Source organism: Megalobrama amblycephala, linkage group LG12 (genome assembly GCF_018812025.1).
Source record: "Megalobrama amblycephala isolate DHTTF-2021 linkage group LG12, ASM1881202v1, whole genome shotgun sequence".
NCBI lineage: Eukaryota > Metazoa > Chordata > Actinopteri > Cypriniformes > Xenocyprididae > Megalobrama > Megalobrama amblycephala.
Window position 1 is genome coordinate 8,464,136 of NC_063055.1, and position 25,922 is coordinate 8,490,057.

Here is a 25,922-nt window from a genome sequence, read left to right on the forward strand (position 1 = left end):
TGAAAGGCGTAGGACCATAATATGTTCATCCAATCTTTATATTCGGCCCGAATGAAATAATACAATGTCCTACCTGCCTGTCATGCTTTGAGACATGAGGTAGTTTAACGCCGTCTCTTGTGCTGCGTTGCTGAGAGCAAATGTGTGTGTGTGTGTTCATGTGTTTTGGAGGTGGCGTGGCTTTGGAGAGCACTCTTATACTGCCTTCTCGTGCTATAGGAAATTTGATAATTCCTACTTCTGATTATGAGCTTTTTGCATTCTAGTTTCAACATGACAGGGCGTTCATGTGCAATTTTTTTACATAGGAAACTCGTATTTATGATAATTCTGAGAGCACATGAAGGCAGCATTAAGGGAGGGTGGGATGTTATGATTTGAAAGCTAGTTTGCTATTGCTAGCCTCTCCGAAAATGTCCGATTGCACCTTTAAGTAGATGTAAATTTCAGGGCTATGGCGATGACATGAGAGGGGAAAATTAATGACAGAATTTTTTCTTAGGTGAACTATTTATTTAAAGGAACATGTCATGTTGTCAATCACCACACAATAAACAAATATACAGTAAAAACTTTTAGGTCACACTTTAGTTTAGGGTAGACGTGAATAATTATTTATTACGATTATTCAAATTTTTATAATGCATTTTAAGAATATTTTCCTTATCAATCGTATAAAATGCACAACAGCGCTGTATGCGGTGTCAAAGGGATGCGCCCTCAGATGTAAACAAGCCCAACGTGCATGAGAAGCACATGGCAGAAGGAGTGAAGGAGACGCGCTGAATGAAAATGCACATTCACTCTCTGATGGAACAGCAGAAATGCAGCGGTTACCCCTGAAACCCCGTAAACAAAGCAGCTGCGCTACTGAACAGTAATTGAAATGCTTCAAGCAGCCATTCAGTTTTTTTGTATTCGCAATGTTGTTCATCACAGCATCTAATACTTACAGACTTAATAGGCTATTTATTTTCAGACTTAAACATTTTTATATTTTAATCTGGACTACAACATGTCCTATAATGATTGAAAATGTTCTGATTACTTGTTATTGTTCAGTAACACTTCATTAGTTAACATGTTGAATCATTATTACCAAACTGATAATGAAAAATACTTATAAAGCATTTATTAATCTTAGTTAATGTTAATTTCTTAAAGTTTGATAACATTACTAAAATCAAAAGTTGTAACAATTATTCAATGGACCTGAGCTAAAACTAACAATGATCAGTTGTATTTCTTACTTCCCTTCTGTAACAAATGTAGCTATTGCTCATTCTTAATCTTAGTTAATGCATGAACTAATATTAAATAATGAACTAATATTAAATAATAACTTTACCTTATGGTAAAGTCTTATTTGTTGTTCTTTATAATTCTTTTGCAATTTAATTTGTTTGAAAATTTTTACTTTATTTTTGTGTGTGTATTGTTATTGTATTTAATAACATTCAGAGATATTTATGTTAGAAGAAAAACAGTTCTTAAACCTGTTATACTATGACAACCCTTTTTTTCAACTTCCTTCAATACCGTGATAATACAATATACCGTGATAAAAGCTTTAGCAATTATCACAATATGAAAATTTGATATCATCACATGCCTAGTTTAGGGTTCAATTCTCACCATGAACTAACTATTAACTATGACTTTTGCCTCAATAAACTCCTAATCACTGCTATTAATAGTTATGAAATGCTTTTTTACTTGTTTAGCTTCCATTTATAAAAGTGGGTAACACTTTAGTTTAGGGTCCAATTCTCACTAACTAGGTGCTTATTAGCATGATTATTACTAGGATATTGACTGTTTATTAGCACATATTAATGCCTTATTCTCCATGACCATATTCTACATCCCTTAATATTACCCAATACCTAACAACTACTTTAAAATCTGTTACATCTGGTTTTTAAACTCAGGCAATGCCCAGTTAGACGTGCCGATTCTGGTTACTTTTTTATGATTCTTTCTTGCACTGATAACACAGAATCTGTTTAAATCATTTTACCATATAAATAGTAAAAAATAATAATTTGACCCAAAATCAGAAATACTTTGGTGAAAAATATGTATACAATAGATCTGTGTATGCTAGAAATTTTCTTCTTAAAACAACAAATCAGACAAATTTGCAGATCATATTCACGTTGAATTCACGTAATTGTAAAAAAAAAGAAACTATATTAAAAAATCTGCACTCACAAGCATGAGCATAAATAAAAAAAATTCATATTCACTATTGACATAATACAAATATATAATAATTTTTTTTAAAGATATATTTAAATTCTAAATATTAAGATTTTTTTTAAATAATATATTTATTATATAAAATATTACATATTAAACTAATTTTAAAAATTATACAATTTTTTAATATTAATTTTCACGACTTTTCCATTTTAAAATTTTAAAATTCCCTGCTATCTCCAGGTTTTTCATGACCAAGTAAAACCTGTCCCTTACCTGCTAGACATAACACTTTACAATAAGGTTTCATTAGACGAAACTCCAGTTTTAGCTACTTTCGTTAACATTAACTAAGATTAATTAATGCTGTTGAAGTATTGTTCATTGAAGTTGTGTTTGTTAACATTAGTTAATACACTGTGAACTAACATGAACAAACAATGAATGTATTTTTATTAACATTAACAAAGATTAATAAATACTGTAACAAATGTATTGGTCATTGTTAGTTCATACATTAACTAAAATTAACAAATGAGACCTTACTGTAAAGCGTTACCGATGTTCATTTTAAGTGCATTGACAGTAGACATATTTTCAATTAACACACACTGAAATTACGTGAAAATGAAGAACACAAATGAATTTGTGGTAATCTCTAACATGCCACGGGAGAGGCTGAAAATCCCTGAAAAATATCTCTGACCTTCAGCGCTAAAGGAAACCCAGATACACAAGCACAAAAGCTGACAGGCCGACATCAAAATTCCTAACTGACTGATGGCATCCTCAGTTCAGACATGGTTTCACTCCCACTTTCAGCCTCCACTGACTCCATCTTTAAAATAAACAGGTGCAAACAAGTGGCCATAACCATAAATAATCCATAATCTGACACCATATTTCTCAGCCAGCTGTCAGAGGCCGTTTACACACAACATCAGGTGTTGATGGACGCCTGTTATTCCTCTTTAACTTGTGGGCAGCAGAGTGCAGCCCCAGCAGGGGAGGTGAGAATCTACAGTGACAGCCACGCTGCCAAATTGTCCCACTACAGCAATATTGATTACGCTGCAGTGTAGCCGTGAAGAGGACACTTTTGAAAGAGCAAGATGAAAGGCGTAGAGGATACAGGCCTGGAATTCCAGCAAACCCACCACGGTCATTCCAGCGGCAGAGTCAAATTGACAAATGCTCGAGCTCATGTTTATTAAAAAGCAAAGCGGTTAGAGGCACCCTGCAGGCCCAGTGGTTTAGCTGCTATCATTGATGTCACCACTTCAAATGTCATGACAAATTAGCTCCCAGAAGCTCGCATCGAATGGAACCGCAATACCACGTAAGTTGTAGTACAGGGTTAGCATCCATGGTTTTCATGGCAACAGGGTACCAGCAGGTTTGGGAAATGGTCCAGGACTGAAAAGATGCATTAGGTTGACCTCATATGTCACATGCATGGCTTTAACTTCACTTATTTGAATCGCGCTGTTGCAAGGATGTACAAGAGTACGGGTGATTCGCAACAGCCTGTGAAAGATTACATCACACCAGCTGATAAATCTACAGCCCCATGGCTAAACAAGTTCATATTTTAGCTGCGATGTGAGCAAGGATTTCAAATATTCTTTTTAGCTAATACGTTAATGCATTCAGTTCCTTTTTGAAGAGATCCTATTATCCTTTTTTACATTTTAAACTTTCTCTAGTATGTAATGTTGCTGTTTGGGCAACATTACAAGTTATTCTCTATATCAGTAAGCACTGTTTCTGAACTCCCTGAAATGCCTTCATTGTAGTTTTGAGTTTTCTTTCGGGAACAAACATGTCACTCACAATACTCCTCATTTAAATAATTCCCACCCAAGACATACGCAAAATTAAAGGGCGTGGCCTGAATAGTAGTGTATTGAAAATCACGATTAAGGTAAGGGGCGTGACATTTCAGAAACACGCTTGAAGCGGTTGACCAATCACAACACACTAGTCCAGCTGACCAATCAGAGCACAATGTGCTTTTAGGAACGAGGGGTTTCACAGAAACAGGAACTAAACAGAGCGTTACTGACAGACTGGGAACAGAGGTGCTGCAACAATGTCAAATATATGAAAAATAATGTTTTTCAAACATTCATTCAAACAAAATTAGGGCTTTTCAACAATATATAGTGATTGCCGATTTCAAAACACTGCTTCATGAAGCTTCGAAACTTTACAAATCTTTTGTTTCGAATCAGTGGTTCGGAGCACGTATCAAACTACCAAAGTCACATGAACTATTAAAATTTCAAAACACTTATGATGTAACGAAGCCTTGTTTACTGAAATCACATGATTTTGGTTTAGATCAGTGGTCTCAAACTGCTGGCTCCCGTGGAGTGTGTCGTTGCTATGCAACCATGAGCTGCGCTCTCCATGATGACTAGGAAGTTTCAGCCAAAGAAAAAAATTATTTCTAGTCCTTGCATTAGCTCTGCTACTAGATATATTTATATGGAGATGAGAAATAAAAACCCGCCCTGTACAGTTATGATCAGCTGTTTGGCTGAGCTTTCGGTGTTGTTACGGAAAGGCCGAAGCCCATCGGTTGGTCCTTGTCACATGACCTGCAGTGCGCTTGCAGCATTCTGAAAAGTTGAGATGTTTTCATCGTGCCGCAGCATAGGCACACCTGGAAAAACGAGCGCGCCACACCGCATGCACGCGCGACCACGTCGCTTCTATTATGAGCGTGCTTGCCTAAATTACAGTAAAAGCACTCGCGCAAGATGCGAGCGTCGATTTAAACCACCGAGACGCATCCGATGCAACCGATAAACGTTACCAATGCTCAAACAGCATCTTGGACAAATGTGGCTCAGCTGTGTGAGCAGAAGCACTGCCAGGTGTCTGGAAAGAAATAGAATAGTGTACAAATGTATTGAGGGAGTGTTGTTCAGTGCAAGATTATTTAAGCTAAAATAAAGTAAGGGAAAATACTTGCACTAACTGTTAAAAACTAATATTGTATGTAACAATGATAGTGACACTGCTGTTTACATTTTTTAAGTATGGAAAAATATTTTAGTAATGAAATTTTAAGTAAATGAGAAATAATGCAATGAAATGAAATTTTGCACTTTCTTGTACTTGAATGTTAAAATGGCCCTCCTATGAGGTGTCAATCACAGCAACGGCCCCCAGCCAATTTGAGTTTGAGACCCCTGGTTTAGATATTGTTGAAAAGATGTTATTTTGTTTTTCTGGTGCACAAAAAGCATTCTTGTCGCTTTATAATATTAAGGTTGATCCACTGTAGTCACATGAACTGTTTTAAATATGTCTTTAGTAGCTTTCTTGCCATCTGAAAGTGTTAATAATCTTGCTGTCAATGCAGGCCTCACTGAGCCATCGGATTTAATCAAAAATATCTTAATTTGTGTTCCGAAGATGAACGAAGGTCTTACGGGTGTGGAACAACATGAGGGTGAGTAATTAATGACATAATTTTCATTTTTGGGTGAACTAACCCTTTAATTTGTTTGAGAAATGTAACTGGCTGTACATACTGTAAGAATGTGTATTTAAATAAACATATTCAGAAAGGTTTTTTGTTGTGTTACATACATTTAAAAAAGCATACAAAAAAGGGGTGGGTGTCTTTATGCACCTAGTGATTTGATTCTATTTCTAATTCTAATTCAAAAAGTCACAATCTGATTCCCAAATAATTCGCAATGCATCTTAATTTTTCGGGTAGTTAAGGTGCTTCATTGTAAAATTCAGTGTAAAGTTTCTGCATAAATGATGTACTAAATATTGAATTATGTCTGCTCTGACCCATTAACAGAACATGATTATTATAATCTAGTCAGTGCCACAGAGAGCTGGTGCCACAGAAAACAATTCAAATATTACGTGCATTTAGAATATACATAACATATTGTTATTTCGTGTTTATGGTTTAGTAAAGCAGTCTGCAGATCTGAAGAAACTGAAAAGTACCTGAAGTCATAGGAGACGCTGGTGGTGGCAGAACCAGAAGTACTGGCTGCGTCAGTGGAGTCCTGGTCCAAACTGAATGTCTGTCCTGAACTGGTGCTAAGAATGAAGATGAAGATCCATAAAGAGATACAGAGACAAGGAAAGAAGCATAAACAAAAGTGTTCAATGACTCAAAACCATCACAATAAAATATAGAAATATAAGATGAAAACATTAGAAATGTTGTCTGGGCAACTAACTAAAATAAAATAAGATTAAGTTTAATAAATTAAAGCTAAATAAAAATATATATATAAAAAAAATTACTAAATTAATCACTATAATAAAATTACTAAAACTTAAACTAAAATTAAAACTGAAAATAAACAATAAAAATGTCAAGCTAATTCAAAATATTATATTAATATACCAAAATAAAAAAAAAAGTCACATAAACAATTATTGGACTAAAAGTGGCTTCAGATTTGAATTCATGTTACTAATCTTATCTTTCTCAATAACTTTAATCTCAGTCTTACTCAAGAGGCCAAAGCAGTAGGGCTACTGAAGAACACAAAAGAATACAGTTGATCCAACCTGCTGCTTGCTATTCAACACATTATACAGCGCTGGGATTGTGACTATACCAGAGTTTATCAGGACTACCATTCAAAGGATGGCAGTCATTAACTACAGTTCACGGCTTTGTGATGAAACCCAACGTGCCCTTTTTATTATGGCCGAAACCAACTCCAGATTTCTCTTTTATACTCTTCAACAATCCCTCTCAGACAGCTGCTTTCGCCTCTGAAAGCTTTGTCTCCCCCATAGAGTTTCCAATTCTCTGATTATTCAGGCCTGTTTGAGAGATGATAACCTTTACAGAAAAGTATAATTAAATCGCTTCACCCACCGTGTTGATAAAAAAAAATAAAAAAAAATTTCTGTGGGGTGGGGTGGGGTTGTGATTGGGGAAACAGTGAGAGACCTTTCTGATATTTCAAAGGGAAATGGATGCAAATGAGCATGATTGTTCGAAGGCCAATAAATAGATGCTTAAGCATTCAAATCAAAGGTAATGAGAAAAGGTTAAGCGTGCTGTCTGCTGCCGTGAGAATGATGAGGGAAGACTGAATTTGATTGAGACCTCATTATGTACATTGATAGAAAGGTGACAATTAATTTCTGTCAGTTTTAGCACAGGTGAGGCGACTTTTTCAAAAATGAAAGGGCAGACGTATCAAATGAGCCATCAAACCTGAAGCATGCGGATATCTGTATTATGCGCTTAATTGTTATGATGTGCCTCGGGGTCCCAACAAATTATTAAGTCACTAAGAGGACAAGGGTGAATAATGAAATGGTACCACAACATCAACTGATTATGCGATATTATGGCTTAATTATGGCTTTTCCACACCAAATTCAAAATGCAAAACACTTGAAAAATATGGATGACATTAATAAACTTAATTATCTTACTGTGATGATTTTATTCCCATTAGGGATGGGTGGTATGACCAATATTCTATATAGATATTAACATATAAGGTGTAAACATTTTTCTTTTTTTCATTTTCAGCAAAAATAACTACCGTTTACATGATTGTATAATATATATTCATGTGGTAATGCCTATTTGTGGACAATTAAAAAAAAACATGAATTAAATACTTCATCTTATTTGAATATACAGTGCCCTCCACAAATATTGGCACCCTTAGTAAATATGAGCAAAGGTGGATGTGAAAATAAATCTGCATTGTTTATCCTTTTGATCTTTCATTCAAAAAATTCACAAAATTCTAACCTTTCATTGAAGGAAAACAGTTGAAAGTGGGGGGAAACTCACATTATGAAATAAATGTTTTTCTCCAATACATGTTGGCCACAATTATTAGCACCCCTAGAAATTCTTATGAGTAAAATATCTCTGAAGTATATTCCCATTCATATTTACATTTTTTAGCACACCAGAGTGACTAGGAGCATGAAATTGTCCAGCCATGACTTCCTGTTCCACAGGAACATAAACATGAGGAAACACAAATGCCAAATTCCCGTAATCATTCATCACAATGAGTAAAACCAAAGAATATAGTTCTGATGTGCAGCAAAAGATTGCTGACCTTCACAAAATGGAAAGTAGCTGTAAGAAAATACCTAAAACAATGAAAATCCCCATTTCCACTATCAGGGCAATAATTAAGAAGTTCCAATCAACTAAACATGTTACAAATCTGCCTGGAAGAGGATGTGTGTCTAAATCATCCTAATGTGAAGTGAGGAGGGAAGTTTGAGTGGCCAAAGACTCTCCAAGGATCACAGCTGGAGAATTGCACAGATTAGTTGAGTCTTGAGTCTCAGAAAGCCTAAAAAGAATTATCAAACAGCACCTACATCCCCACAAGCTGTTCAGGAGGGTTTCAAGAAAAATCCTATGCTCTCATCCAGAAACAATCTCCAGCATATTCAGTTGTCAGTCAAGACTGGAACTTCAAATGGGACCGGCTTCTATGGTCAGATGAAACTAAAAAAAGAGCTTTTTGGCAGCAAACCCACCAGATGGGTTTGGTGCACACATGGATAAAAATTACCCCATGCCCACGGTTAAATATACTGCTGGATCTTTAATGTTGTGGGCCTATTTTTCTGCTGGAGGTCCTGGACATCTTGTTCAGATACATGGCATCATGGATTCTATCAAATACCAACAGATAAAAAAATAAAAACCTGACCGCTTCTGCTAAAAATCCAGTAAATGGGCTGTGGTTGGATCTTCCATCAGGACAATGATCCAAAACAAACATCAAATCCAACACAAAAATGGGTCACTGAGCATGTGAAATGAAGCTTCTGCCATGGCCATCTCAGTCCCCTGACCTGAACCCTAAAGAAAATGAGTGGAGTGAACTGAAGAGAAGAAGCACCAGCATGGAGCTGGGAATCTGAAGGATCTGGAGAGATTCTGCATGAAGGAATGGTCTCTGATCTCTTGTCAGGTGTTCTCCAAACTCATCAGGCATTATAGAAGAAGACTCAGAGCTGTTATCTTGGCAAAAGGAGGTTGCAAAAAGTTTTGACGTGTTTGACGTTCAACGTGTTTTGGAGAAAAACATTTATTTCATAATGTGAGTTTCCCCCCTTTCAATTATTTTCCTTAAATGAAAGGTTATAATTTTGTGAATGTTTTGAATGAAAGATCAGAAGGATAAACAATGCAGATTTATTTTCACAGATGCTTTTGCTCATAATTACTAAGGGTGCCAATAATTGTGGAGGGCACTGTAACTTCTTTTTTTATTTATTTTTTTATCTGAAAAAAAAAAAAAAAGATTAAAAATAAAAAGTCTGGCAACAGTGCAAAACAGCTGATTGGATGATAAACATTTAAAGTCATCATATGTACTCACACCTGTGACCACACATCAGTTCAATTCTATATCAATATTCTATATTATAATATACCATTTAATTCTATATTTATTTCATACAAGTATCCAGTCCCAATTCATCTTACTTAAAATAAAATAAAATAAAAAAATAAAATAAAATAAAATAAAATAAAAGTTTTGGACTTGTATGAATGATTTTGGAGCAAAAAAAAAAAAAAAAAATCAGTATAAAGTTCAGTTCACCTCTTTAAACTCTGCAGCTCGTCCAGCGTGAAGTCAAATATGTTGGCCATGTGATGATTGGTGCTCCAGGCAGAGGTGAGGTCATTCTGCGATGATGGCACAAACAGAGTATGAAATACATTGTTAAATTCATTTTAGCACATCGGTCCATTGTCATTTGGATGATGACGATAATCACAGCTTTGATTATGACGATCAGAGCCGTCATGGTTGTTACAGTCACTCTAATGCCGTCTTTGAAGTTGCTCATGGCATTATTAGCCGTGTTGCCTGGAGTGTCAAGGATGTGTAGTTCAAGTAAAGCATGTCTGGGGACTGGAGACCTCTCAGAAGGATTTGTCAGTTAAATGCTTCAGAGGATGAATGTAATCCTTTTTAGAAAATTTAGAAAGACAGAATGAGAGGGTAAGAGAGGGTTGGGGAGTAACAAACTAAAAGTAGAGACGTAACCCAACTAGATTTTGTCAGTAGAATGACTACTTTTTGTTAGTAGATTGCAGTGCAGCTCAATTCTTGAACTAAAGGCTAGCTTGACTGGAGTTCAGCTACTCGAAATCATGAGTAGCTTGGCTTTCAAAGTAGCTTCACCAACAGTGAGAGAGAGAACGGAGGCGAGAAAGAGAGAAAACAACACATGAGTGGGGGAGAAATGCAAGGTCTTCATGGCAGCAAGCATCAAGGAATAAAAAGAAGATCACCACGGGGTGCAGAGACATGCTAGAGAGAGATGAAGAGAGGCAGGAGAAGACAACGAAGAGTAAACTTCACACAGGTCATATTTAAATGCAAAAGTCCGTACATAAGAAACCTTGTAGAAAAATGGCTGAAATAGAAAAAGAAAAAAGTAGCAATTCGCTTGGCTGCATGAAAGTAAACCATCGAGGAATTCAAGAAACTAAGACGTGCTAGAACACAAAATTTTAGTAAGGGAACCTTGGATTTGGACTGACAGGTCAAACATAGTCTCAGAAGTCCAACACTTCACCTCTTCATGAATCTGATTTCAAGAGGACTGCACAGTCTGAATTATTTATTATTGTGTGTGTGTGTGTGTGTGTGTGTGTGTGTGTGTATGTGTGTGTGTGTGTATGTGTGTGTGGTTTAGTGATAGATCAATATATATCAGATAGGCCATGGTTGCCCAACCTGAGGTTTCGAGGAACTGCAGGGGGTTTGTGAGATGATGTAAAGCTAATAATTAAATAATAAAAATGTACAATCACAATAAATAAACTTGAAAAGAAAAACACTAAAAAAGATTAAATATTTTGTTTACTTGCATGTCATGTGACAATTTACAGACTGTGGAGTACTGTGAACATGCAAACGTGTTGTTAAATTTTTGAAAAACTAATATTTCTTTGCACAATTAGGGTTTAAAGTTTGGCCTCTGTAAGATTTTTAAGTGTCTTATGCTCACGAGGCTGCATTTATTTGACCAAAAACACAGTAAAAACAGCACTGTGAAATATTAGTGCAATTTAAAGGGGTCATATGATGCGAGTTCTTGTTTTCCTTTTTCTTTAGTGTGTTATGTAGTTGTTTGTGCATGTATAAGATCTGCAGAGTTAAAAAGCTCAAAGTCTCAATCCCAAAGAGATATTCTTTGTAAAAGTTAAGGCTCAGCCACAGCTTCCTAAAATGCTTAATTCAAACACGCCCCCACAAATCTACGTCAGTCTGTGGGGGGAGAGTTTCATAACACCGCCCAAATGTATACGCAAAGAAAGGGTTATATTCTCTTTGTCTTGTCTCTCTGGGACACGGCGTCAAATCTTTATAACATAGTATATGCAAGGTAAAATAGCTATTTTTAAAACCTAATAGTTTTTGGTCAAATAAAACCTTATCTGATATGTTCTGGTCCAATTGCACTGGTGAAGTTGATCGATCAGCTTGGTCATCTGCATTTTCCGGATCAGATTTGGGCTCAAATTGATTAGGTAGTACCAACATTACCACCTGTCAATATTGCTTTGGGAGCTGATGTTCCAAATATGGTAAAGGGTGTGATTTCCATCACACGCTTAAGGTATTCGGGCCAATCACAATGCACTGGATCGCTGGCCATCAGAGCACACCATGCTTTACGGAACGATGAGCTTTATAAAAATTGACACGTTTCAGAAAGGAGCAACAATAATGTACGGTATGTGTAAAATAATGACTTTTTTGAACCTAAAACCATGTAAACACATTGCATTAAACAAATACACAAAATAATGTTCTTTTAAGAACCGTCATATGACCTCTTTAAAATAACTATTTTCTTTTATAACATTTTTCAAAAAGTAATTTATTCCTGTGACGCAAAGCTGAATTTTCAGCATCATTACTCCAGTGTTCAGTGTCACATGATCCTTCAGAAATCATTCTAATATGCTGATTTGTTGCTCAAGAAACATTTCTTAGTATTATCAATATTGAAAACAGTTATGCTGCTTAATATTTTTGTGGAAACCATGACGCTCATAATGGAAGCAACGCGGTCGCGACGCGCATGTGGTGCGTTTTCCAGGCGCATCGACATGAAATTCTCAACTTTTCAGAATGCCGCACCCCAGGTCATGTGACAAGAACCAACCGATCACCTATGGCCTTTCCATCAAAATCTCAGCCGAGCTTTCTCAGGGTGCTTTTTATATCTTATCTCCACAAATATATCTAGTAGTAAAGCTAATGCAAGGGCTAAAAATCAATTTATCCTTTGCTGAAACATCCTTCTCTTGGTGAGCGCAGTTCATGGTTGCATAGCAACGACCGACGCCACAGGAGCGCAAACGCTTTGGAAAGAAAGCGGTGCGGCCGCGCCTTCCACGCGTTTTTAGACACGATATGTGAACGGTCCCTTAGGATTCTTAATTCTAAGTTCATGTTAATTAAAAAAAAAAAATTCAGTGACAGACCTATTCAGCTGTTAATTTGAATACAGAAGGTTTTTATTAAACCTTGGAATGTGATCTTGTATGTACAACAAGGAAAATTATTGAAATTTGTTAATGTTTTTTAAATAAATCTTATTTAAATTTCAGTTTCATTTTGTTCAAAATATCGTGATACGTATCGTATCGTGAACTCAGTGTATCGTTACACCCCTAGTCATAACCTTTTTAAATCATTTAAATAAAAACGTAGACTGGCCTATTTAGAATCAGAAATATAAAACCGATTATTCCCCCAACCTGCTAGTTGGTCAGACTAGTTATTAACATAGTGTTTACGCAGCTGGCCCAGAACCCTTTTCAATTAGACAGACTTAGCAACCGTAACAACAGAACACAGATTTCAACCAGACAAGAAAGGTCATGTTATATGGCTTGTGTCTCAGTGAAATGTTACCCGGGTGAAGAGCTTACATTAGGAATTGCATCCTCCAGCAGCCATTTGGACCTCTTCTTTCTCCGCTTCTCTGCAGGAACAGAGTTACTGCAACAGAGGAAGACGAGAAACACTCAGTCGACATAATTGAGCATAATAACAACTGAACTATCTAAATAAACTGTCAATCAATGCATCATCTCCACCCACTAAACATGTCATTACAGATTTGAGAGCCAAAACTATTGAATCCTAAAAAGGAGATGTGGCTGTCAAATATAAAATTATAGGGAAGAAGCCAAGTGTCTTTCAGTGCATTCGTTGCACTGTGAAAATCTAAATTCCCTTTGAAACGTTAAAAGAAATAAAGACCTCAGTTATGATCAGCCAACTGGATAAAAAACAAACAAACAGCACTGTGAACCAATTAAAATATTTAATTGGGATCAGTCTCATGATAATCCATTTTAATGTTTCCATGTGACATCAACAAGAGGTATCATTCATAAAAACGGGAGGCACTAATACAGAAAATAAAAGATGCTCAGAAATGCTCAGAGAAGGTGTAACTAACCTGCTTCTGCTGGCCCCCTTTTTGTGGCCCCTGTGGCCCTCACTATTCTGGGCTTTTTCTGGGAACAACTTAGATGGGGGGTTAGGAGGAACCCTTGTCCTTAGTCGGAAAATGCATTTCCTCTTCTTGATCTCCTTCCCACAGAGAAACCTAAAACAAGGTGTCAGAATAAATATACACTGATATATTATATATTAGGGGTGTAATGGTACACAAAAATGACGGTTCGGTACGTATCTGTATTGAAGTCACAGTTCGGTATAGATTTGGTACAGCAGGGAGACAATTAAAAATAAAATTGCTTTTTTCTTTTTAATTAAAAAGTGGTTTACTGAACAAATTGTGTTTCGGTCTTTAAATAAATTCAATTATAATTAAAATTAAAAGGATAAAATTATTAAATTAAGTTGCTATTTATTTTTAGATTTTTTTGTAAAAAAAATTTATTTTAGGTAATACTCAGATAAAAATTGTATGCAAACATCTAAATTGCATGTATGGCAGTTTTTGCATTAACTTCTAAATATGTTGCTACTCCAATTTGATGTTCAAATATAGTCTATTCATTTACACAGTGGCCATCATAACTTGTTTTCATGACAGATTTGTATATTAAACATATATACATTAAATAATCAAGACAGGTTAAGTAAAATATAATGAATATAGAGGCTAATATAGTGCATATATGTAGCGAAAGAGTTCATTTCTCTAGTGAACTAACAAGCTGTGGACAATGAATGGCATTTCTGAGGTAAATGCTACGTGATATATTGTTTACAAGCTGTTTCAATGATGTCTTTCCGTGGTTGAAACACTGATTGAGCGATTACATGAGATACGTTTCGGTAAGTTGTACTGTATCTTTCAACATACCTTCAGATGTTCATTTAAATATTATTCTGTAACTAGTATTAAAGAGGAAGAGATGATTACGTTCACTGAGGCATCTATACAGCGATCTGTCACACCACATCAAAGATCATCAAAATTGTTTGAATTTCGTGATAAAATGGACAGAATTTGAGGGATGCGACTTTGTTTCTAATCAGAAGTAACAAAACACAGAGTTTATTGCGATTATTAGTGGTTAAAAGTGGTTAATGGGCTACAACTCTTTATTTGTTGGTACACGTGTACCGAACCGAAAGACGCGTACCGAACATTTTTGGTATGAATATGTGTACCGTTACACCCCTAATATATATATACACATTAAATATACATATATATAAAAACAAAAGGAAAACATTTTTCTTACTTGCTTTTATAGTTGTTGAGGGCGTCAAGAATAAACTGGCCTCGTTCAGACACAGGGGTATTGGAGAGCTGAAGGGGTAGAGATAGGTAAGGAAGTCTTTGAGAGAAACTGATGGTGTGATATGGTGTTTTATTATGAGACATTTCCTTTGCTGTTGCCTTGAGCTGTCATGTTTCAATGAAGACAAATGAAGCCCATAGGCTTCGCTGTAGTTGTTAAGCGTTCCATACACAGAACAGAAGTGTGAGCAATTTAGCAATGCTGTTTTCTCAGATTACTTATGACAAGCGGTTACAACAGGGGTCTCCAGCTCGTCAGTCGAGAGCTACCAGTAGCTTGTGGCCAGATTGAAGGTAGCTCGCCAAAATGTACTTTACAACCAATCAGAGTGAGCTAATATTGACAGGTGTCCCATCCCCTCCAATGCAAATTAAGTATTTATTTGACATATCGGATGTGAGGTTATTATTTTTTTTTTTATGTATTTATGAACATGCAGATTTAGTTACAGTATAAAAAAACCCCTATCAGGACCCTATCACGCTCATTTGGGTACAAGGCAGTATTAGCTAGAAAAGTTTACATCAGGATGAGTAAAGGTAGTGTTCAAGAAAAGAAAAGGGAAAAAAAAAACCATACTATTTTCATAAGGAATGGGAGAGTGGGTTCTTTACAAATGTAGGCGAGAGATGTGTGTGCCTAATTTGAGGCACTAGCAACAATAAAGGCAATAATTAATTCAGCATTAAGTTAGCAACAGCAGGCACAGCATGCAGCGTAGGTTTCATTTTTTTCTGTGAAAACATGACTGAAGGCAGAGTGCTGAGAGAAATTATATGAAACAATTTAGGAATTAATAAATTCAATGAATGTATAAGGTGGTACCAACTGTCTTCAGAAAAAGTTTCAATGGCATTTGCTTTTCATCTTCACTCCATGTAAAGACAAATAAAGTAATGTTTATAAGCACAGCGCTGCTTTGTTTACAGAGGTTACTGTGCAAACAGCTCTATTTCTAATGTTCCATAAGCGCCACCTACTGCCAGGGAGTGGATTTATATTTTCATTCAGCCCGTCTGCTGTTTTTGTTCAGACCCATGCAAAAAACAAATATTTGTTGTAAATTTTAACAGGTAGGTGAAAAATAAGCGCATGTGCATTTTTTCCTCTGACTTTAAAGGGTGAAATTAGGGCTGGAACAATGCGTCGATTTGTCTGGAATGCGTTGATTCATTGCACCGTTTCTGTTCTCCAATTATGGCGGCTCCCAGGCATGCTGAAAATCAGCCGTTATTACAAAGTGTGGACATTTTTTAAACAGAGACCAAATATTCGAATCGTTAGATTATTCGATTAATCAAGAAATTTAAAATATTAAGTATTTGATAGCTTAAAGGGATAGTTCACCCAAAAATGAAAAGATGATGTTTATCTGCTTACCCCGAGCGCATCCAAGATGTAGATGACTTTGTTTCTTCAGTAGAACACAAATGATGATTTTTAACTCCAACTGTTGCCGTCTGTCAGTCAAATAATGGGAGTGATTGGGAACTTGATCGATAAGAGTCGAAAAACCTTGCACAGACAAATCCAAATTAAACCCTGCGGCTCATGACGACACATTGATGTCCTAACAACGGCAGTGATGTCTCGCGCATATACTTCAATGGATGCAAGACATCACTGCCGTTGTCAGAGCGCGATCAGACCTCACTAAGCGAGTGCTGAACGCAGTTGGACATAGTGGTGTATTAGAGGTAAAAAATTATATAAATACTGTTCGGTTTCTCGCACAAACCGAACGCTTCGTGTCTTAGGACATCAATGTGTCGTCACGAGCCGCAGGGTTCACTCCCATTATTTGACTGACAGACGGCAACGGTTGAAGTTAAAAATCATCATTTGTGTTCTACTGAAGAAACAAAGTCACCTTCATCTTGGATGCTCTGGGGGTAAGCAGATAAACATCAAATTTTCATTTTTGGGTGAACTATCCCTTCAATCGATTGAAAATAAATAATAATCATTAGTTCCAGCCCTAAGTGACGTGTATACATAAACTCTTTCAGGTGTATAACGGTTTGGATTGCTGTTAATTTAAGAGTTATGATACATCATTTATGAGATTTAAGTATTGTATAACATGAGTAGGCTAAAACTGGCTAATTTTCACTACCTATTTCAAAGGAACTGCTTTTCAATACCTAGAAATTACAGCAATCATCTACCAAATCTAGCACTGTTTTTGTTTGTTTTTAAAAGTCTTTAAAGTCAGTGTTGATCTGGAAGTTTCAAGTCTGTTCTTCCCTATTGTGATGTGTATATCCATATGAAATGACTTCTGGAATAAGAGCAGGACTGGATTTCGTCCTCAGGAATTGATTGGATCGTAGGAAGTTGTTGCTAACTAAATGGAGGCACATCTGAATGTTTGCAGTCGGTTGTGGAGGATATTTAGTCCCACCCTCTTTCGAGGGGGAGGGGAGGTTAACGTTTTTCATTTAAGCTTAGGAAGGCACATTAATAAATAATAAATAAATAAATAAATCAAGTGGGTAGTTACTTATTGACTAAAAGCCCACCCGAAAATTATACTCTTTACCTTTAAAACTATTCAAAAAATGATCTTGGATTGAAAAAGCTTGAATTTATAACCTTGCCCATCTGGAAATTATCCCAGTTGTTGCCGATGAAGGTAAGGATCTCTTCCAGTTCAAAGTATTTCTTCTTACTTTGGACTCCCAGGTTGTACAGGGCAAGATGGACCACATCAACCCTGCAAATGAAAAATAAGTTGACTAAAAAAAATGCCACTTAGAGCTCTAAAGTGTAGAGCCGAAGCTAAAGATGTTTTAGACCTAAAGCAGAAATGCTCTTAGATCAAATGGCACTGCTAAAATCTGCATGAAATGTCACATGGTAAATGTTAAATAGAGAGCCGTTCTGTTCACAAGGCAAGGTCCATTTTAACAAACCAGACTTTTTAAGAAGGATAAAGCTTACATCCAAACCGAGACTGACTCCATACCTAAATATCCAGCACATCCAGCTCACTGTATTTCAAGAGTAATCCCCTGCTATCATAAGAAATCCTCTCAGCACCAAATCTTTGGTTCAAATGGCTATTTCTCATTTGGGACAAAAAGCGAGAATCAATGTCCAGACAAACTCTATGCAGAATAACCCCCAATGAACCCTCTTTACTTTCTGAAATAGCAGGGCGCACCAGAGAAAAAGCTCTGGATCGAGAACTCAGGCCTGTATCAATCAAAACCGACACTTTGACTATATAATTCTGACACGGATCTGGGCGCAATCACTCGTGAGGGGGGAAAGAAGAGCCTCCATTTACCATCTGAGAGCCAGCCGCTTGATGTATTCCACTCCTTTATTGCACACTGCACAAATGAACAAGTAAAACCTGGGAGAGAAAAGACAGAAAATGGAGTCATTTAAATTACACACCTTGGAGAGGTACAAATGGTGCTGCGGCCACAGAAAAATAGTGCTTGACAGTGTCATTATGATCTTTTAAAAATCCCCTAACGCATGTAATTTTGTCTGTGTGCGACGCCGCATTAAGTTTGTCGCAATATTCACTAATCATCACTGTCGAGATGTTGCAAATAGAATTTCACTTTGGTTATTGCATTCATTGATCTTTCTGAAAAGCAATAGCTGATATTTCATTATAAAACAGAAAACGCCGACCCTAAAATCTGATTGGACCGATTCGCCGTTCGAAGCCACCAAAGAGCAATTTCTAGTAACAAGCAATTTGTCTGCATGCACTGAACGTGAAACAGCTGCACGACACGATGGCAGCCAATCAGAGGTTATTTGATGTTTACAGCTATGAGGAGCTGGATTTTCGACCAATGAGATTTAATTATTTAATTATTATTTAATTATTTAGGCACTCCGCTTTCACGTTCTGCCTAAAAATACCCTTCAGCCATGATAAAAGTCACTAAAAGCTGTGCTTTAATGATATAAAGCCAATTGCTTTTCAGGAAAATTCATTGATTTGAAGAGAAAGATGAGAAATCCATACTGAAAGATGGCAGAGTATTGATGCAAAGATGAAAGTTCTTTTGCTGTGCTAAAGTTTGTGATAAACGTAGCTCTGTACATACCTATCTCCAAACATCATGGACTCCTGTAGGCACTGCGTACACGCCTCATGAAACCACTGCTCGCAGCGAAAACATTGCAGCATTTTCAGATACCACCTGATGGGAAAATACGAGAATAAGAAATGAACTGTCGATCGTTTCTTATCAGACACAAAACACAAAGACCTAAGCAGACCGATTACACTTCAAGATAAACAAAAATAAGAACAAGCAAAACTATAGGAAAGTGGTGTGATGGAGTGATGCTCGGATTTCTTTCTTTTCATTCAGATGGTGTGTGTATAAAACAGCAGCACTAGAATAACTAGATGTTTCTTGAAGCCAGAGTGTCTATGCACCAATACCACTTATATAGACCAAGCATGAGTAACCATACTTTGTTTTTAGTACTCACAGTTTCAACACTAGTATTTTTAGCAATGTTTTAACACAGTTTTGTTGGATGGATAGCATCTTTAATATTATCATGAATTTAATGATAACATTAAATACAGTTCAATAAGACAGATCACCAAGGCATCATAAAATCTAAATACATTTTTTCCTCTCTTTTTATGTGAAATAATATGCTGGGTAAGAGACTTCAAATAGAGGAATAACGCAATTAGGAAAAAGCGTGTTTTTTTTTGTAATTTGAACGCGGAAGGCGGTCTAGTAGAAGCTGGATATTTGACTTCATAACTTGTTAAATATGGATTTTTTTTTTTTTACACAAACGCATCGCTTCACTTCAGAAGGCTTTTTATTAACCCTACGGAGCCTTGTGGAATATGTTTATGAAGGATGGATGTGGATGGAGACATTTTCTTCAGCTCTTTGATCCCGCTCACTGCCATAATAAAGCTTGGATGAGTCAGGATATTTATTAATATTTCTCCGATTGTGTTCATCAGAAAGAAGAAAGTCATATACACCTAGGATGGCTTGAGGGTGAGTAAAGCTTGGGCTAATTTTCATTTCAAGGTCAACTAATCCTTAATTATTTTCAGTTTTCATTTTAATTTTAGTTGGATTTTATTAATTTTGCTATGTGCTTTTGTCATATTTATTAATTTATGTCACTTTTATTAGCATATTTCTATTTATCTTTAATTTATTTATTTCAGTTTTAGTAATTTTAGTACTTCAACTTAGACATTTTATTTCAGTTAGTTTCCAAGACAATTCTAATTTGTTTAATTTTTTAATTTTAAAGTTTTTCATCTAATATTTACACTACCGCTCAAAAGTTTGGGATCTGTAAGATTTTTAATGTTTTTAAAAGAAGTTTCGTCTGCTCACCAAGGGTGCATTTACTTAATTAAAAATACAGTAAAAACAGTAATATTGTGAAATATTATTACAATTTAAAATGACTGTTTTCTTTTTGAAAATATTTTAAAATGTAATTTATTCTTGTGATGGCAAAGCTGAATTTTCAGCATCATTAATCCAGTCTTCAGTGTCACATGATCCTTCAGAAATCATTCTAATATGTCAATTTGCTGCTCAAGAAACATTTATTGTTTACAATTGTATAAAATATTTGTGTACAATATTTTTTTTCAGGATTCTTTGATGAATAGAAAGTTCAAAAGAACAGTGTTTGTTTGAAATCTAATCTTTTGTTACATTTTAAATGTCTTTACTGTCACTTTTGATTGATTTAATGCAACCTTGCTGAATAAAAGTATTCATTTCTTTAATTTCTTTTCAAAAAAATAAAAATAAAAATTCTTACTGACCCCAAACTTTTGAACGGTAGTGTATAATGCTACAGAAGCTTTGTATTTCAGATAAATGCTGTTCTTTTGAACTTTCTATTCATCAAGGAATCCTGAAAAAAAAGTACACAACTGTTTTCAACATTGATAATTATAACAAATATTTCTTGAGGAACTAATCATCATATTAGAATGATTTCTGAAGGATCATGTGACACTGAAGACTGGAGTAATGATGCTGAAAATTCAGCTTTGCCAACACGAGAATAAATTACTTTGTAAAATATATTCAAATAGAAAACTGTTATTTTAAATTGTAATAATTTTTCACAATATTACTGTTTTTAATGTATTTTAATTAAATAAATTAAGCCTTGGTGAGCAGACGAAACTTCTTTTAAAAACATTAAAAATCTTACCGATCCCAAACTTTTGAGCGGTAGTGTATATTTCATTTTATTTAAGCTTTATTTCAATTAAAGAAAATTATTTTTAATCGTTTCAGTTTTAGTAGTTAACAGTAACAACACTGTGATGGTTATTGACATTTTTAAGTAAAACATAAAACGTATAACTTCTGTTGAACTTCTATTCAGTGTCACAGCAAGCGCACATATAGAGCTGATCCTGAACAGTGTTGCAGACTGTGATATAATAATCAGATGACCACTGCTACAAAGCAAGCAGGGACTTTATTTTTCAGCAAACCCGTGACAGTCCCTGTTCTGCTGTTTGTTGCATAACACATGTAATTTTGTTTTGATCAAAATTATTGTGCTGAGTGAGCAGACGGCAACCGAGCACACGAGGCAGAGGCGTGAGTGCATTTGTCACGCTTTCCTCGATGTTTTTTCTTGTATTTCACTGAAATGTGCAAACAAACCTGTTCAGCACAATTAAGGAAATATCCTAATGCTATCAAATTATGTCACAGACATTATGTCCAATACTTCTGATTTGCTGCACTGAATCAGTTTTTGGTATAAAAGCATTTAATTTCAGTTTTAGTTTTAGTCATTTTAGTACTTCAGCTTATTTTAATTCAGTTAACAGCCAAGGCAACAAAGGCTTTCAATAAAACTTGGCTGCCTATGCAGTACAGAAAGGCATTTTTTTATTTATTTTTTTATAAATCAGTGCTACCTGACTAGAGAAAACTGCAGAAAATGCTGTTGTCTTCCCTTTTACCAAATAGGCAGGAAAACTTAGCCATAACACACTGGGCATGTTGACGTCCAAGACCACTCCCACCAGTCTGCTATGGATATGCTTGACCAGAGTCAAATACTAAATTGCTTTAGTAGGAAATACTTCTTAGCAAACTTTTAGTCATAATAGCGTCGACTGTTTTGTTCCCCGGTGCAAGAATTCAAACAGTAAACGTTTAGCGGGAGTGAGTTACTTTCGGTTTTCAGTGAAGAATCTAGAACGTTACAGAGCTGCAAAGCCACTGCCTACAACAAAGGGTAAAAAACTGAAACTGCCATCCTGTCAGTTTCGCCCAAACCTCAAAGCAAAAACCCTGTCGCATACAGGTAGGAAAGCTCTTGCCATAGTATTACATTATCCAATAATGCTGTTTAAAGAGTAGACAAAGTACAATACAATTTTCAGTGATAGACCTACTCTAACGATAACTGTTTTGCTAATATCCCTCTGTCGATCTGACTGTGTGTGTGCGGAGATACAAAAACGGAAGTATAATCTGTACTTTTCACAAAAGCCCTGGAGCTGTCTGCTGTATGTTTTGAGTCATCTGGCAGACTTTTGCTGACAAATAAACAGGAATTTCTTGGTCCAGGTAACATGGAGAAAGAGTAAATATTGATTATGTTTACATGTGCACCAATAATTCAATTATTTCCAATAATCTGAGTAAGAACTTAAGATGTTTCGGGTTGGGCGATGTCTACCAAATTGGCATCAGACGATGTCTACAGTGAAACATCGCAATGGACAATGACATCGGGGAGGGGGGCAAAGCTCAATTTCCACTGGATGAATTAAAAACGCTCTGCGCCAGCGGATGCGCCGTTAATGTGGCGCACGTCTGGAGAAAGAGAGAACGCGCACAGAGCAGAAAGGGCTTGAATGAAGCACGTTTGGCACTTGTGGTGTGATCCGCACCGCTGCTCACTTCAACTAGAAACGGTAAAATGGTGCTACCGTGCTGTCTCGCGGTCCGGATGGAAAGATGCCCTGGTCCGCCATTTGAATATCAGTGGTTAGTTTGTGCAAAAACATCTGGTAGTCTTTCATTTGTTTGCCGTTTTTAGCACAATAAAATCTTTACTGTTTAATTTGTGTTCATTGAACTGTTTTGAATGTAATTTGTATTGTGATCGTGACCAACTTTATGTTATTATTTCCTAATCAGAAAAAAAAATAAAAATTAATTTATACAGTTTTAAATATGAATATTTTTCTTACAAAAACCCATCACTTTGCTTCAGAAGGCCTTTATGAACCCCCTGGAGCCATTACTTTTATAATGAATGCTTTTTTTTTTGTGCTTAATATAAAGGATATTTTTAAATATACCTCTGATTGTATTCGTCTGAAAGAAAATAGTCATATGCACCTAGGATGGCTTGAGGGTAAGTAAATCATGGGATAATTTTCATTTTTGGGTGAATTATCTCTATAAGCCTTGTCTGTGAAATTTGGCAAAAATGCATAACTTTTGTTTAACTATTCGACTTTCATTCAGGTATTCCTAATGCCTAGACCTCTAGCAGGGAAAGAAGGAATATCGCAAAAAGAAAGGAACAAGAAGAGACGAGGCAGACTCACTCTCCGGGTCCTCCGCAGTAGCAGTAGCACTGCTGATGGTTCGTACGATGCAAAGAGTCCCACTCCAGCTCTTCTGGATTATAGGTCAGCACCTGCTTCATGGCCTGCAGCGCTTTGGCGATTGGCCCTTTTTTCAGAGCTCCCCCTTTCTGCCACACACATGAAACACACATGTCAGCAACATATTTTCTCTGATCCCCATTAATTTATATAGAAACGGAAAGAGAATATAGTGTATACGCATTGGATATGAAGTACTTACTCTCACAGCTAAGGCAAAAATGCACTTCCTGCAGAACCATGGGGGCAGGTCAGCTGAGCTCTCCACTGGGGGTAAGTGGCAGAGCTGGTGATAGCCTGAAGACGCAAGGCAAGCATGTGGAAGGATGGAGGACAAATATTAGCGCAAAAAAAATAATAAAAAAAAATCAACTCATACCCAATCAGATGTGTAAATATGAACAGCACAGCTGAAGTCGACAATAATCCTTGAGACTTCAGAGAGCCACTTCTGTGTCCCCAGCGAGTCATTAATGTAGTGCAGTCTTACCAAACCCCTTTAAAGTCATCAAAGACACCCAGAATAGTTCTCTATTTGCTTTGTAGATGCTATGGCATTTATAATGCAAATTGTACCACATTTTCAACTCCATTCTTTTAAAATACATTATCACAAGTACATGCTAATTAGTTTTATCCACAGGCAGAAGAGTTCCCCGGCCATTACATCATGCGAGGAGTCATAGAAACACTTATATAACTGCATTTCTACATTCACTGAAGACAATGTGAGTGCTGTATGATCATGCAGAAATAACTAGAGCCATAACTACCATAGACATTGAATATTAAATGGTTAGTTCACCCAAAAATGAAAATTCTGTCATTAATTACTGTCATTAGTTCCATATCCATAAGACCTCCATTCATCTTCGGAACACAAATTAAGATATTTTTGATCAAATCCAATGGCTCAGTGAGCAATTTCAGATGGGCAATTTCAAAACACTGCTTCATGAAGCTTCAAAGCTTTATGAATCTTTTGTTTTGAATCAGTGGTTCGGAGCTTGAAAGTCATGTGATTTCAGTAAACAAGGTTTGATTACATCATAAGTGTTTTAAAATTTCAATGGTTCGCGTGACTTTGGCAGTTTAACTCACACTACAAACCACTGATTCGAAACAAAAGATTCGTAAAGCTTCAAAGCTTCATGAGGCAGTGTTTTGAAATCACCCATCACTAGATATTGTTGAATAAAGTCATTGTTTTGTTTTTTTGGCGCACAAAAAGTATTCTCGTCACTTCATAACATTAAGATGAACCACTGTAGTCACATGAACTGTTTTAAATATGTCTTTAGTAACTTTCTGGGCATCTGAAAGTGTTAATTAACTCACTGAGCCATCACTGAGCCATCAAAAATATCTTAATTTGTGTTCTGAAGATGAACTAAGGTCTTATGGGTGTGGAACGACATGAGTGTGAGTAATTAATGACAGAATTTTCATTTTTGGGTGAACTAACCCTTTAAGGTTACAATCTGTCACTACTACAATTTAGGTTGTTGTGGGTGGTTACCAGGATGTGGCTGCATAGTTGGTAAGATGTTTAGGGTGTATGCTAGGTGGTTGACTACAAAAGAATAACCATCAGCCACCCAGCCATCCCACCCAAACCTACATAAAATAATAAATTATTATTATTCCTCTAGATGTACATTAATATATATATTTACCATAACAAAGTATTATTTTCATTAGTATTAATGATAATAATAATAATAACAACAGAATGTTGTCAAATAAAATGCTAAGTGGCTGACACAAACAGAATCCATCGGCCACCCAGCAATCAAACCAAACCCACATAAAATAATAATAATAATAATAACAACAACAATTATTATTATTTTTGGATGTACTGTAATATATTCATCTACTATATTAATAATAATAATAATAATATTAACAGAAAATTGTCAAATAAATTGCTAGGTAGCTGACACAAACGGAATCCATCAGCTGCCCAGCAATCCCACCAAACTCACATAAAATTATAAATATTATTATTATTATTATTATAGATGCACTGTAATATATTAATTTACCATAATAGAAAATTGTCAAATAAACTGCTAGGTGGTTGACACCAACAGAATAACCATCAGCCACCCCACCCAAACCCATATAAAATAAAAAAAAAATTTTCTTTGTCATTATTATTTACTGTAATATATTGATTTGCCATAATAAATTATTGGTAAAATTACTATTAATTATAATAATAATAATAACAACACAAAATCGTCAAATAAAAGGCTTTCTACAATGAGAATG

General features: G+C 35.8%; 1 protein-coding gene across 2 annotated transcripts in view; it reads right to left on the reverse strand.

Moving 5' to 3' along the window:
- Nucleotides 1-25,922, reverse strand: part of phf19 (PHD finger protein 19) — a 37,651-nt gene that overhangs the window by 5,531 nt on the left and 6,198 nt on the right. For both annotated transcript variants that reach the window (XM_048209969.1, XM_048209968.1), the window contains exons 5-14: nt 23,848-23,942; nt 23,586-23,734; nt 19,090-19,185; nt 18,306-18,374; nt 17,609-17,729; nt 14,954-15,021; nt 13,693-13,842; nt 13,157-13,226; nt 9,801-9,886; nt 6,184-6,279 (exon numbers count right to left, since the gene is read on the reverse strand). In XM_048209969.1, the coding sequence (XP_048065926.1) occupies nt 6,184-6,279; nt 9,801-9,886; nt 13,157-13,226; nt 13,693-13,842; nt 14,954-15,021; nt 17,609-17,729; nt 18,306-18,374; nt 19,090-19,185; nt 23,586-23,734; nt 23,848-23,942 (1,000 nt within the window). The remainder of the gene's footprint in view (nt 1-6,183; nt 6,280-9,800; nt 9,887-13,156; nt 13,227-13,692; nt 13,843-14,953; nt 15,022-17,608; nt 17,730-18,305; nt 18,375-19,089; nt 19,186-23,585; nt 23,735-23,847; nt 23,943-25,922) is intronic.